Source organism: Harpia harpyja, chromosome 17, assembly GCF_026419915.1.
Source record: "Harpia harpyja isolate bHarHar1 chromosome 17, bHarHar1 primary haplotype, whole genome shotgun sequence".
NCBI lineage: Eukaryota > Metazoa > Chordata > Aves > Accipitriformes > Accipitridae > Harpia > Harpia harpyja.
The window spans coordinates 935914-949375 of record NC_068956.1 but is presented as its reverse complement, the minus strand read 5'-3'; the positions used below and the strand labels follow the sequence as shown (position 1 = coordinate 949375).

The 13462-nt window shown below is 47.9% G+C and overlaps 2 protein-coding genes and 1 long non-coding RNA gene across 3 annotated transcripts in view; 2 read left to right on the top strand and 1 right to left on the bottom strand.

The window, feature by feature from the left end:
• ARAP1 (ArfGAP with RhoGAP domain, ankyrin repeat and PH domain 1) overlaps positions 1–13462 on the bottom strand; it is a 184971-nt gene that overhangs the window by 97542 nt on the left and 73967 nt on the right. The gene's annotated exons all lie outside the window — the stretch shown is intronic.
• CLPB (caseinolytic mitochondrial matrix peptidase chaperone subunit B) overlaps positions 1–13462 on the top strand; it is an 86171-nt gene that overhangs the window by 34995 nt on the left and 37714 nt on the right. The window contains exon 5 of the mRNA XM_052812702.1: positions 722–850. Within this exon, the coding sequence (XP_052668662.1) occupies positions 722–850 (129 nt within the window). The remainder of the gene's footprint in view (positions 1–721; positions 851–13462) is intronic.
• Positions 9704–13176, top strand: LOC128153378 (uncharacterized). Its single transcript, XR_008238948.1, has 2 exons — positions 9704–9797; positions 12673–13176. It is a non-coding gene; the product is annotated as an uncharacterized LOC128153378 (long non-coding RNA).

Genomic DNA, 13462 nt, shown 5'->3' with positions numbered 1-13462 from the left:
GATGTTTCTGGGAAGTGTGGAGTAGAGGAGGCAGCTCCTGGTGGAGATGAGCACATGAGCAATCGGAGCAGTGTGATACGGGAAGCTTGGCATGACTCTGAGGAGTTCCAGTGGGCATTCCCAGCTGACTGCTGTCCCGAGGACCTGTAGCGCTGTCGTCCCTCAGCCTCTCTGGCTCTTTTCTCTTGGTTATGGCTTGTAGGTTTTGGTGCTCTGTGCTTCCAGCCTGAAGTAGGCGCAGCCTGCTGGGGTCGTGTTTTGGCTGGGGGAGGAAGGTGGTGTGGAGGAAGCATTGAATGGTTGTTCTGTGGCCTTTCTGGACTGTAAAAGGGGGAAAAAAAGGCAGAAGTCTCTGTGTTGCTTGCTTGCATTGAATCCTGATTTCACTTTGAAGGTGCAAAGAGGCTGTGGTTGGAACAAGGCTGAGAGGTCTTCTCTCAGGCTTTCTCCAACCACCTCCTCCCCTGCCTGGGCACTGTGAAGGCAGTCACTGGGATTTGTGGAAACCATGTTGTCTTCTTCTCCACTGCTGCTCAGAGGAGTGGGGAGATTAAGCAGCAAAAACCCCCAGCGGGGTCCCAGCTGTGTCCTGGAAAAGGCCATTAGGCCCTTAACAAGCTTCCAGACCGGTGGTGGTGGTCCATGCTGCTGGTGCACATTCAGACAAGCAGTTCTTCACTTTGTCTCAGTGAGCTGAGCTTTCATTCTTCTTCCCCTGCAGTCCTTGTAACCCGGGAGGACGACTTCAACAACCGCTTGAACATCCGAGCCAATTTCAAGGGCTGCACAGCTCTACACTACGCAGTACTGGCTGATGACTACCTGACGGTCAAATTGCTGCTGGATGGAGGTGAGTTTTGTAGCTCCAACCGGCTCTTGGGCCAGGAGCACTTTTTCTGAGTAGGCCTGTTCCACAGAACTGTCAGGCTCAGACAAGGACCACACTCTTTCATTGTCAGGATTAGATGTGATTTACTGTTTGCTTTAATCTCTTTATTTTTTAGTTTCTGTGTTCCCATTCATCTCCAATGGTTTTTCTCATGTACTTCTGGTGGCTGTTCTCAGTCATTGAGTGTTTCCTGCAGTTCAGCGGAGATGCATCCCCTGGTCTCTCTGTTCAGTATTTTGAACATTTCCCTTTCTCAGTTTGCACTCTACTCATCTATCATATCCCTTATGTACCTGTGTGGTGTGGAATCGAAGAGCCCCTACTTTACTGGGAATGGATCTGGTCTGTAGACAAGACACTGGATAGGTACCAGTACCCACATTAAATGGTTGAGGCTCAGGTATTGTTGGTACCTTGGCAATGCAGCTCCTGTGAGAATTGGTAGAAATGAGCTTGTGCAGTTATTGGTCCTCCTGGATAAATCACAGACCCCTTTTTCTCATGGATCCTGCTTTACTGTCATCTCTTATGTACTCACGGCTCCAGATTACAGATCCATAGAGATACTTACGGTTGGACTCGGATGATCTTAAGGGTCTTTTCCAACTTAAATGATTCTGTGATACTAAAGAGGTGAAAAATTGTAGAATTATTGCATAGTTCAGGTTGGAAGAGACTTCAGGAGGTCTCTAGTCCAACCTCCTGTTCAAAGCAGAGTCAGTTGTGAGGCCAAACCAGGTTATTCAGGGCTTCAGCCAGCTGGGTGCTGAAAATGTCCAAGGATGGACACTGCCCAACCTCTCTGGGCAACCTGCTGCAATGCTTGACTATCTTTGTGGGGAAAAAGCTCATCAGCACTAGTGGAGGAGAAGAAGAAGATGCATTTAGCTAACAAACAGAATAGACATGTACTACCATGACAACAGTTTTTTATTTTTATCGTCCTGCTGATGTTTACCAGGATGACATTTGCATCTGTGTTATGCTGTTACCCAGAACCAGAGTCTGCTGAATGTGTATCTACATCTGCATGGTGCTGTTAAAATAGCTGCATCTGCCCACAATGCAAATCGTTCTGCAAACCGCAGAGCTAGTCAGTAAAGTTCTGCTTTCCTCCAGATTTGTGTCCTTTGTCCCTAGCATTCCTCCTACTACAACAATTTCAACTCCTCTCCTCACTGCAGGGTCACCTAGGACACCTTTGAATGACCAAGAAGCAGCGATGTTGTGCCTGCTTTCAAGTGTGTGCTTGGCAGCAGCCTTCTGCCAAATGCAGCCTATAGCAGCTGAAGGCTGTCAGCCTGTCCCTGCAGTGGAGAGACTCTCTAGCGTCTCTCTAGCCAGATGCCAATTTCTGCAGAAATTTTAGGAATGTCATAATCTTCATGGGGTGGGCACCTCAGGAGTTCAGGAGTTAATTCTAGGGAAGCAGGCAGGCAGATAATTGTACAACGGGCTCACATAAGGCTCATTCCTTAAGAAAGCAACTAAAAAGATAATGGAAAGTAGCATCCATGAAGGCTAAACCTCCCCAGAAGAGATGAAGAAAAATAATTGTAGGAACATCGAACCTTGATACTCATCTATACCATATGCTTGTTATCTTTCCAAATAGAAAAAGTAAGAGTGAAAGGTTGAGATTCAATACCACTGAATTCCACAGTTAACTGTGCATCAGGATTTCTCTGGGAGCCTGCCAGATACCAGAACCCTATCTCTTAGCCATAAATTTAACCCCCCCAAAAAATAAGCCACTGAAAGAAAACCTATTGCAAATGGATTTAGCCAAGGTTCCTCAGGAATGCTTGCAGAGAAGGGAGCTGAAAAAGCAGACAGCTGCTCTGTAGGTTGTGGGAGTATGTGCGTGTGGTGACTGGGAAGTCCTCAGACAAAAATATTGCCCCATGTGTGGTCCAACGCATTTGTCTGGTGTGGCAGACCTGCTTCATGTTTGCAGCATATGTAGACACTGCATGAACACTGAACCTGCCACTTTCTCAGTGCACCTGACTTGCTGCACATCTGCTGCACAGTCCCAACTGCATGTCTTCAGCAGTTGCTTGTCCAAGGGCTCTGGTGGTCAGAAGAAACTGCTCCAACAGGACCTCCAAGATCCCACAGTTGTGGACAGGGATGCCTGTGGGAGGAGTGGAGTGGGCTTCACCCTCTTGAGCGATGAGTTGTGAATGCACAGACCAGGAAGGGCTTTGATGGTGAGTGCAACGAGCAAGAGAGCCTCTGTGGTGTTAGGGAGAGAGGCAACGTGGTCGAAGTGCTGGCATGGAGAAGTCCTCGTCACAGCAGGGTTGTGAACAGATCTGAGCAGGGTGAGTCTGTGGCTCTTGAGGCTGGGGAGTATTTCACGTGTGGGATGATGTGAATGTCAACAGCAGTGTTTGCTCTTTAAAAATGCCTAAAATGCCGGTGTGGACTAGCTGCGACAGCAAAGGGGCAGTCCTCTGTGAAGATGGTACAGAGGCACAGCCAGCGTCAGCAGGGATGTACATACGCTGTAGTCATGAGAGAAGGCGATGGCAGAGCTGCCAGCAAGAGGCTGAGCGCTCTTTCTCAGTCTGTTGAGTTTGGGCTGGCAGCCGCCCCCCGTACCCTCTGGAATAACATTTTTTACAAAGATACCTGCTTCTCATTTTCGCCTTTGAAAGTCTCCTTGCAAGACGTGTGTATTATTAGCTGATTGAAAGTACCAAGGCAGCTGCTTGGTTATCCTAAGTACAGGTAAAATATGTGTGCAAATAAATGAAGTTGGCACTAAAGAATTTCACTGTACTGAATAAATAATTGCAAGTAGCAAGTCCAGCTCATTTCTACATCTGTCCCCTGCTCAGCTATCTGAGTGCTGTTACAATACAGGCCTCTTTTAATAGAGAGGACTGTTCTTTTTGTTCAAAAGCCGTTTCTGTATCTGTCCTGGAGCCACTGCTGTCTTCGTGAATGACCGCTTCTGCTGCTCGATGCTCATAGAGAGTTCTTTGTTTGTGGCAAAGTGTCTCAGCTCAGAAGAACTCACTTGGATCTCAGAAAAAAGCGTATAACAATCTGTAGGACTGTGTTTGTTTGAGCACAACTGAAGGGATTGTGTACCAAATCAAAGTGAAAAGTCTGAATTTAGTCAGCCATAGCACTAAAATGTGACGATCACCATTCTGTTCTTAATCCAGCCCCATGGAAATCCTTCTGGATAGATTCAAGAGAGTCCACACTAAGAATGCATTTCCAAGTGAAATTTTTTGTCTTGTGAAGGAATGAGCATGTCCCAGTGTTTAGACCCTGGGAACAGCAGTCCACCAACATGAATCTCCACTTGGTGCATGGTGCAGAAGTCGTTGTAGGATCCCGGGGCTGAGTTTGCAAAGTTCTTCAGATTAATCTGTATTCGCCAGCCCATCCACAACATCCTTTTACCCTTTGCGGTCATAGTTATGATGAAAATTTATCACAATTTACTTGCTAAATCAAATACATCTCCGCTTTTTGTCAGGTGAATTCTTCTGAGCTGGTAGTGTTACAGCAGACCCTTCCCTTTCCTTTCAGTGAGTTTTTCATGCTGGAGTTCGATTTCACGACTGGTGCCTGACACGAGGTTTTCATCGCATTGACTGGGGGTGTTCCCCTCCTCCCAGTTCTGCACGATAACAAAGCGTTGGTCCCTGCATCCTTGTTAGTATAATCTGCGATGAATACATGGCTGAAGGTCTCAGAAGTGGAGATCGAACACCTTTCAAAGTGTGCCTGCCCCGGGCCCTTTGTGAGGATAATTTCCCCATGCGGTCTGCCATTGATATCCGCGCGTAGGATGTCTCCTGTTTGCTGACATGGAACAGGCTCCCCTTGCTCCCTCCCTTACCCTTCCCTACACCTGCCTTTTTACTAACTGTCCATTTACTCCCCCAAACACTTCCTTCGCTTGGTGCCCTGCCCTCGGGGCCAAAGCCATTAACTGCCAAGGCCCCTCTCTGCTAAAACAACTACCCCGTTGTGCAGCACTGTTTTTTTTTTTTAGGGAAGCTCCCGTGCACTTGCCCCTCACCCCACATCCCTGGCCTTTTGTGGCCCATTCAGTGACTCGCTTGACCCCTCCAGGACCTTATCGCCTTGTGGTCAGCATGTGTGTGCCCAGCAGACCGCGAGACGAAGTCACTGCTCTGTTGTCCTTTCGGGACAGTTGTTGGTGACATTTCACAGTCTCCTGACCTGAGCTGACACCATAAATATCGGTGTTTATGGGAAGGAGTGGGTGGGAGCTCACATCCACAGAGTGCACCAGTTGCTACTGCAGGCACGATCGATGCAGAGGGCTTTGTGTTTGGCTTGGAGGAAGGAAGGCAGGGTCTCCAGCTCGTTGACGATGGAAGTCTCTTCGTTTTAGAGGGAGCTTTTATTATGTCAGTATTTAAATCTGCTGCATGAAATCGCCGGTATTAAAAGGTTCAGCTTTCTGCAGGCAATAGGGTAGCCTTGCCATAGAGCTCAGGTGCCTTCTAGCACCCTTCTAAGTCTGATTCTGCTCCAGAACCTGCTGCTGAAAGGCAGGTAGCCGGAGGAGCCCAGGCAGGCACTGATCCGTGGGGAACCGGGACCAGAGCTCAGCTCCTGTGACCCCCAGTGTCTGGAAGCACAGTGGGTTTATTCCTGCCCTCCATCCTCCTCTTAGCTCTGGACATTTGCTGATAGTCAAACTAAACCTTCCTGATGGCTCATGTTGCTACCAGCCCTCTTGCCCTCCAGCAAGTCTCTACAGGAGACTTGAAGGAGCTTAGAAACCTGACCAGGCTGGAGAGGTTCACCAGAGGTTGTTTGTCCCTCTGCATCTCTTGAGTGGCCCCTCCTTTATTAAACCAAGCACAGTCTGCTTGCCTTCATTGTAAAGGCCCTTTGCAGCCTGTCCCAGCCCTGTGCATCACGCTGTCATTTGCTATTGAGAGATCACGCTGCTGACAGCCAGCACGTCAGCTGCCACTGCCTTGTGGACAGACTGTCGAACAAGCATGTTTGCTTGGAAGCAGCTCACCTGGATGCTGCAGAGCTGCTGTTTTCTCTCCCCTAATGCTCTCACCAGTGCTCAGTTGTCTGCAGGACACATTGCAAGTGGTTCGCTGATGCCTTGTCTGTTGCTCAACAGTGTTTCATTGCTGGCATGTGTTCCTCTGACCGTATCCAGCTGCTGTCTCATACTTTGCACTCACTGAAGAAAGGTATCTTTGCCCCTGACTAAAGCATCTAGGTCCAAAGATGCTCCCTAATAGTCACGAGGGACAAAGAGGGAGCTGAGGGGAGAGTTGTGTTTCCCCATCAGGGTGCCGGGGCATTGTAGAATCCCAGAGCCATGAAATTGCTGAGGTTGGCAGGGACCTCTGGAGACCATCTAGTCCGACCCCTGCTCAAAGCAGGGTCAGCTGGAGCAGGTTGACCTGGGTGAGGCTTAGCAGGGCTGAGCGGGAGTGGAAAGGGGGGACAGCCTGGGGAAACCCCGTGGGCTTCAAACCGAGGGGCAGCACTGCTGCTGAGAGATTTTCCCTGCAGGGAGATATCCCTTCTCCCAGCATGGGACACATTACCTTTCACAGCCTTATGCTGGGAAGAGTTGTGATAGCTGTGGTATCCTTGTAATAAATTAAAGTTACACTAAACAAAGCACAGAAGAAAATGCTGCAGAGAACTGTCTTTTTCTTGGGCTAGAGCTTATGAAATGCAAAATCAGAATATTGTGACTTCTTCCCCCCATACACACCTGAGAAACTTGGGCACAGAGAGAAGTGTAGAAGCAAGGTTTGCCTGGCACTTAACAGCTCAGCTGTCATGTTTCTTGGGTATTGAATTGCTTTTCCAAGTGCTTTTCCAAGGTGTGTTTTGTGTGCATGTCCACATAGCGAGGGGTTGGCTGAACTGGCAGCTGCTGTTGTGTGGAAGTGCACTACTTTGCTGATGCACGTAGGTAGATGGTGGCTTACATTTCATATCTTTGCTTAAAAGCAGAGCAGTTCCCTCCTTCAGAGACTGACCCCTTGCCCCTTGTCAGGACCTCGCCTCTCTCCATCCCCATCGCAGGCAGAGACACATCTCCTGCCAAACCTGAGCAGCCTCATTATGTGTCTCATTCTCCCCAGCACTCTCCTAATCACTGACCACCTTGCTTTCTACTTCCCATCTTCACAAATCCCCTTTGCTTCCAGCTCCTCCTAGAGCCAGCATGCAGGCTGACCAGGCTGTTCCTGCACGGGAAATGCCTGCGCCAAAACACCCTTTGCCTCCTTCTCCCTGCGTGGGACCCTCGGTGTGACTCTGGCCCTGCTCCCTGTTCTCATACCAGCGCTAACAATCTCTTGGACTGGGATTGATGGTCTCGGAAGTGCAGAGAGGCTGAGTAGCTGAGGTCACGCAGCACGTAGCTGGGGAAGCTGGGAGCGGAGCCACATCTCACTGGAGCAGCCTCACTGCCCATGCTGCCTTGAGAGACTTGAGCATGCATGCCTAGGTCTGGCACTCGAGTTTCTCTTGTAAAACGTGAGCGATCAAGTCAGCTCAGTGCACACATCTCTAATTAGAGGGGGGAGAGAGAGGGGGAAAGAGAAGAAGGAAAGAACATACATTTATGAAAACATTTTAGCTGAAGCTGCAATAACCCAGACTTCTGAACTCGATTTGCCAGTAAATTTAGCACAGTACATTTGTTGGTAATGCACCACACTAACCTATTTGGTACAGTATAATTGCAGATATTGTGAATAGGATGACTGATGGGTAAATGAATTACAGAGCCAGCATTACAAGGGATGCTCTTTTGACATCAGAAAGTGAAAGTGCTTGTGGTATTCTCAAGAAAAATGAGGTTGTAATTATAGCTGGCTTTCTTGTGTTTGAATTCTGCATAATATGGCTTGGAGCATTTTCAGTTGCATCCCAGATGGAAAGGGCTCTGTTCGTACATAGAGAGGGTGAAGGACATCACTAGACAGCTGTGGTGATGAAGAGGAGACACCTTGGGCCTGATCACATCCTCAGAAGGTGACATCGTTGTTTCACTGCACTTGGTCAAGTCACAAGCGTAAGCAAGAGCAAAACTGGGGAAACTACATGAGAAACTGAGGAAGTCATGCTGCCGTAGGTCTGCTAGGCTGACGGTCTCTGAACAAGAGGTCTTTTCTAACGGGTGGATCCCCAAAAATTTCCAGCCAAGGTTCAGATGCAACTGTACAGTGAGTTGAAACCTACTGAATTATTTTGCTTTGCTCGGTTCTTCATTGAGCCCTGGAGGTTGATCAGGTTGAAAAGCGCTGCCCCGGGGCCCAGGACAGTAGATGGTACGCTCAAAAAGTTCCCACATGAGCTGGTTCCCTTCGAAAATCATTTCATTTATTCTAAAGCTACCTTGGCAGCTTTTCCTGTCCCACCTTTGATCTCTGCTGGCTCTGCCTCTGTGCCTTGACATCAGCCAGGTCTTTGGAAGGAGCAGTGGTGCAGGTGTGGTGGTGCCAGCTAGCAGGACAGAGCAAGACAGGAACCAGGAGTCCCTTTGATCCGTAGCACTCGTTATAAATGCACAGCGTGTCTGCAGGAGGCTGGGAGAATGTGTGTGCTTGTCTTGAAAGCCAGTGTTGTTGCAACTTGGTTTGGGGAAGTGAAAACCACAGGCTGCTCTGTCTTCACTGGGTTTTTTTGCCCCACATTAGCTAGAGTTAGGAACGGTTTGTCTTGTGAAGAGCAAGGCTGTAACCCAGTCCTTGTGAGCAAAACCAGGCCCGTGTGAAATCATAACTCTGCCTTTGCTGTCCGGGATCCTGCAGGCATGCATGGAAGTGGTAAGTGCTCATGCCAGGGGAGCATCCCTGCTCCCGCAGAGCCACGTGCTCGCAGATCCCTTATTGCCCAGGCTACGGTGTCGGAGGGAGTGTGGCTGAGTCCTCCCCTGAGCTCCTGCCAGTGCCTCAGAGGACACTGAGCCCTTCCTCAGCCCGAGGCAGCAGCGGGGTGTCAGGGTCAGTGTTTCTGGGGAGCCACATGCCTCGTAGCTGCCCCTGGGTGCTCTGTCCTGGAGGTTTCCTCCAGGTCTGGCACCTGCTATAATGCATCCATCCCAGGCCAGCTGTTGTACAAGAGTGCCTGAAATCCTCTCTCCCTCTCCATGCTCATATTTACAACGGAATGTGATAAATTCAGTATTGATTCCTTCTGTTGCACTGTAAATTTTGCAAAAGATGATTAAATAGTGCAATAGAGTCTGCAAGTGCCGTGGCTCAATATGTTCTGGGCCGGCGTATCGACCCCCTCCATCCAACGGCAGCAAGTTCCACTCCCAGCCGCACCAGACCAGTAATTAAAATCCTGTGAGACTGGGATTTAGAAACCAATCATATCACAGCATCGAAGTGTCTAACATCCCAGCGTGGCGAGAGCAATAAGCGTATAAGTGCAAGCACATTTATGTCCATGTCGGAGTGCTTAAGAATAGTTTCCCCATAGGGCAGGGGAGCAAATAGATCCCTCTCTAAGTGTTTCTGGGTACAAAATTCTGCAGTGACATAATGTTTGTCATTAAGTTAATAGCTCTGCACACATGTGTAGATATAGAGAGAGATGATGATTCTTTAGTTTCCCCTCTCATACTGTTACCTTACAAACAAGAATAAGGTGGATTGTTTTCACACCCAGGTATCAAGTAGGCATAAAACAGCTTACACTCACATTACAATAAAGCAAGACTGAAAGGAGCAGGTAGGTCAACTTGTTTTAAAAGGCATGGCAAAGAATAAAGGTTTTTCTGAGCCCAAAATACAAAGTCCAAATTGCCCAAGCCTTTCCATGCTCTGGTCCTTCCTGCGCATTGCTGGAGAAGATTGTGTTTGAAGGCAGTTTGAATTTAACCACTTATGCAAGTTGAAAGCAGTTTGAGGTAAGATTAGCTAATACTTGTAACGTCTTGAGGGAAGCCTGTTTTTTCCTCAGATATGTCAAGTCTTGTGCACGGAGTGCAAGAACTTGCAAACCTGGCTCCCCTACTTCATCCTCTTCATGAGGTCTGTGTCTGAGTGATACATGCAGTGCTGTGTGTCAGGCGCAGGGGACCGGCAACGACCGCGGTGATCCCCTTACCAGCTGCCTTGGGCAAAAGAGCTGCAGGAGGGAGGCTGCTGTGCTGTGCCGTGCCATGCCGTGTCATGTTGTGTCGTGTCGTGTCGTGTCGTGTTGTGTCGTGTTGTGTCGTGTCGTGTCATGCCAGGGGTGCACCAGCAGCAGTACCCTTGCTCAAAGAAGCACTGCTGGAGGGCACACTTCTCTGCTGGAGCTCTCAAAAGGCAGATCCAAAATAACGTGTTTATATTTAACACACAAGTTAATTTATTTTTCTCTGTCTTCTTCCGTTGTAACCTTCCCATTTGCCATGTGTGTGAACTGTTCTGTGTATTCAAAGAGAAGTACAGTCCTCTGCTGTTATTTTTCTGGAGGGCAGGTTCTGGTTGGGATTGTACCTATGCACTGGGCATACCTCTACAGAGCTCTTTATTTTCCAGAGTTCCACTGGGGTCACTGAAAGCAAATTTGGTCATTTTACTGTATTTTGTAATTTTATACTGAGGTGAAAAATCTACGTGCAAGATTCCACCTATAAAGAAGGGCAACAGCCCTTGTCCCAGCACTGAACAGCATAAAAGAGATCAAGTAAATGTGAAGGGCTTGTTCTGAGTCTGAAAGAGTGTTCTGTAGTTCATACCCTGAAGCGTATAATGCTGCGTTATGTGGTGCTGAGGACACCAAAAGGCCTTCAGGATGCAATGTGCCTGAATAAACAAGCATTGGGCTGAGTTTCAGGAGATCTGGGGTGCTTCTCAGCCCTGCCAGCGGCTCACTGTTCTAGATATTCCTCTCTTTCTTCCATCCTTTATCGTGTCCATCTGCACAGCAAGCTCCTCTAGGCAGGTCGCTCACTGCTGGTGCCTAACGATGCGGCAATGCAGGACTTAGCATGGCTGGGAGCACACCGCACCCGATCACGTCCCTGCACCCCTGAGAGCAGCCGGGAACAGCACTGAGGAGGAAAGCTCAGAGTAGGACAAATGTCTGGCGCTTTCTTCCTTCTGAACTAATTCCCGCTTTGATTCAGCAGCAAGTTAATGTTTTCATAGAACTGTTGACGGCAACTCCAATGCCTCGTGCCCAATTTCCCGGTGAAAGGTGGCTCAGTGCCTGTCAATGCTTGTATGTAACTCAGATCGATTTTTCCACACGTGCATTGGTTTAGATTTATTATCTAAGTTGAGTTTCGCTTGCCAGCTCATCGCTGTCACTCAAATGGCTCTGAAAAACTTAGTATTGGTAGTCATCTTTGTCATGTCAGTATTAGCCCTCACTCCAGCCACTCGCAGATGGTCTGACCACACAGGCATTAGCAGAAATCCCTTGGATGCCCTTGGACAACTTTCTTCCTCTGTGGACACTGACCTTTAAATCCTTTGTTTTCAGTGTTTAAGTCATTATTTATCCATGAGGAGCCTTTTTCTTGTAACAGCTTGCTTCTTAGGTGCGGAACTCTGAAGTTCTCGGGCATCAGAGATGCATCTGCATGGAGTAGATCCTGGTTTCCAACTGAACAGTGATGGCATGGCCCCCAGCTCGGGAAGGCAAGGCTTTCTGCCAAAAAATTTGTGCTGACTTTTCCTCTTACATGTTTTTTCCACATGTCTGCTACTGTGTTTCCTTGTATAAGTGTTTTTTACGGATTGTTGTCACATTTGCTGACTTCCACTGTCACCCTGTAGTGGACGTGACAAGCCGTGAGTCATTAGCGCTGGTGGATAATTTGGTGTTTGAGCTCCTTCTGAACTCCTCAGTGAAAAGTCTCCGGGCCTGGCAATTTATTAATGCTCAGTAATGTTTTAAACCTGTTTCTGCTGACACTTCAACTTGAGGCAGTTCCTGCAGCGTGTCCCTGTAAGAGGTTTGGCATGAGACCCTTTCCGTGGTAACCGCGGATGCAGAGTGCAGTTAGCCGTTCCTCACATCATCTCGAGCCCTCCTGCTTCACCTTGGTCACCTATGGAAACTCACCTCCTCAGGCTGACTTCCAGCTTCTGATACAGTTAAAAAGATGTTCTAGTTTTCATTCCTGAAGCAAGGGCTTCTTTTAAATACGTTTTGACCTGTGTTTTTTCCATTTTAACTTGCCAGAGCAAATGCTCCGTTCTGTTTTTCTCATCTGGACAGAGCTTCCAGGCTTTGAAGATCCTAACTTTTCTCATTATAAAGACTTTTTAATAAATAGCATGCGTTTCTTTAGTCTTTAACATCCATGTTTCTGAAAGTTATCTGCTGGTGGGCTGCAGCTTTATTTCTAGCAAGATTCATTTGGTTCTCTTTCAGAACAAAGCTCCTTGGCAATGGGTTCTTCATCAGGTTTTGCTTGTAATGATGTTAAGCATGAGCATGTGTCCTGCTGCAGCATGGTGCTTAGGAGCTGAGGTTTTGGAGAAAGTCTTTTACTCTGTCCAAGCATGAATTAAGGCTTGCTTCTTGTCTTGTGAGCTTTCTGACTAGTTGCTTCAGGAAGCACCTCTTAGTCTCTGGTTCTTACCAATTTATCAATTCATTAGTATCATGCTTTTTACCCTTGCAGGCCCTGCACTTTTTTTAGTGTGTTATGATGCTCTTCAGTCTCTCAGAGATTGATCCTAGTACTGTATTTTCCCTACTCAGTCAGGACATTTTATTCTGTACAAATTCTGTCTTATTGGCTCATGCAATCAACTTACTTAACTTATTTTTGTTTCCAGTCTTTAATACCTAACATCAGTGCTCCACCAGTGGGACTTATTCCTTCACTGCAATATGCTGTTTATACGCCGGCATTAAGGCATCCTGCTATTACCTTCCTGCATGCTATTACCAGTCTCCTCTGATGCCTCCATTCCAGCTTGCACATCCTAGTTTTGGACTTTGCCGCTACCGTCTGTCAGAAGCACGCACAGATTTGTTCTCAGCGTGGTTCCCGAGATTTGTGAGCACCGGTTGAGCTGCACCTCTGCAAGGACCTCTCGTTGCTGTTTCTTACCTGCCCTTGTCAGCATCTGAGCTTCATCTTGGGAGCTCTGGATATTTCTGGTTTAGAGGATCTCTCCTTTCCTTGTAGACTCCCTCTACTCCAGAAACATCTAGTTCTTAATTGAGTCTGAACCCTTCCTTCCTACATCACTTTTTCAACTGTGTATCGAGGCACCATCTCTCTGTTTGGTCATGTATGTGTTAAAATTTATCAAAAACCATGCACAGTCATAGTAGTGACTAGGTCGATACAGCGAGAACAAATCCTCAAGAGATGGATGAGTTGCCAGCTTGGTCGGTTAGGACAAAATGTATTTTTAATGCTGTCAGATGCAAAGTTCCGCACATTGGGGGAGGATTAGGGTGGTATCGACCTTGGGAAAGTGGAGGCTCTGGAAAGGATGCAGAGTCACAGCCAGGTGAGCAGGAGCAGGAGGAAGCACTGAGAGGTGAGCCACACCAAAATGAGCCGGTCCTAGGCTGTATTAACAGGGGAGCAGTCAGAGGGCGAGGGGAATTTTA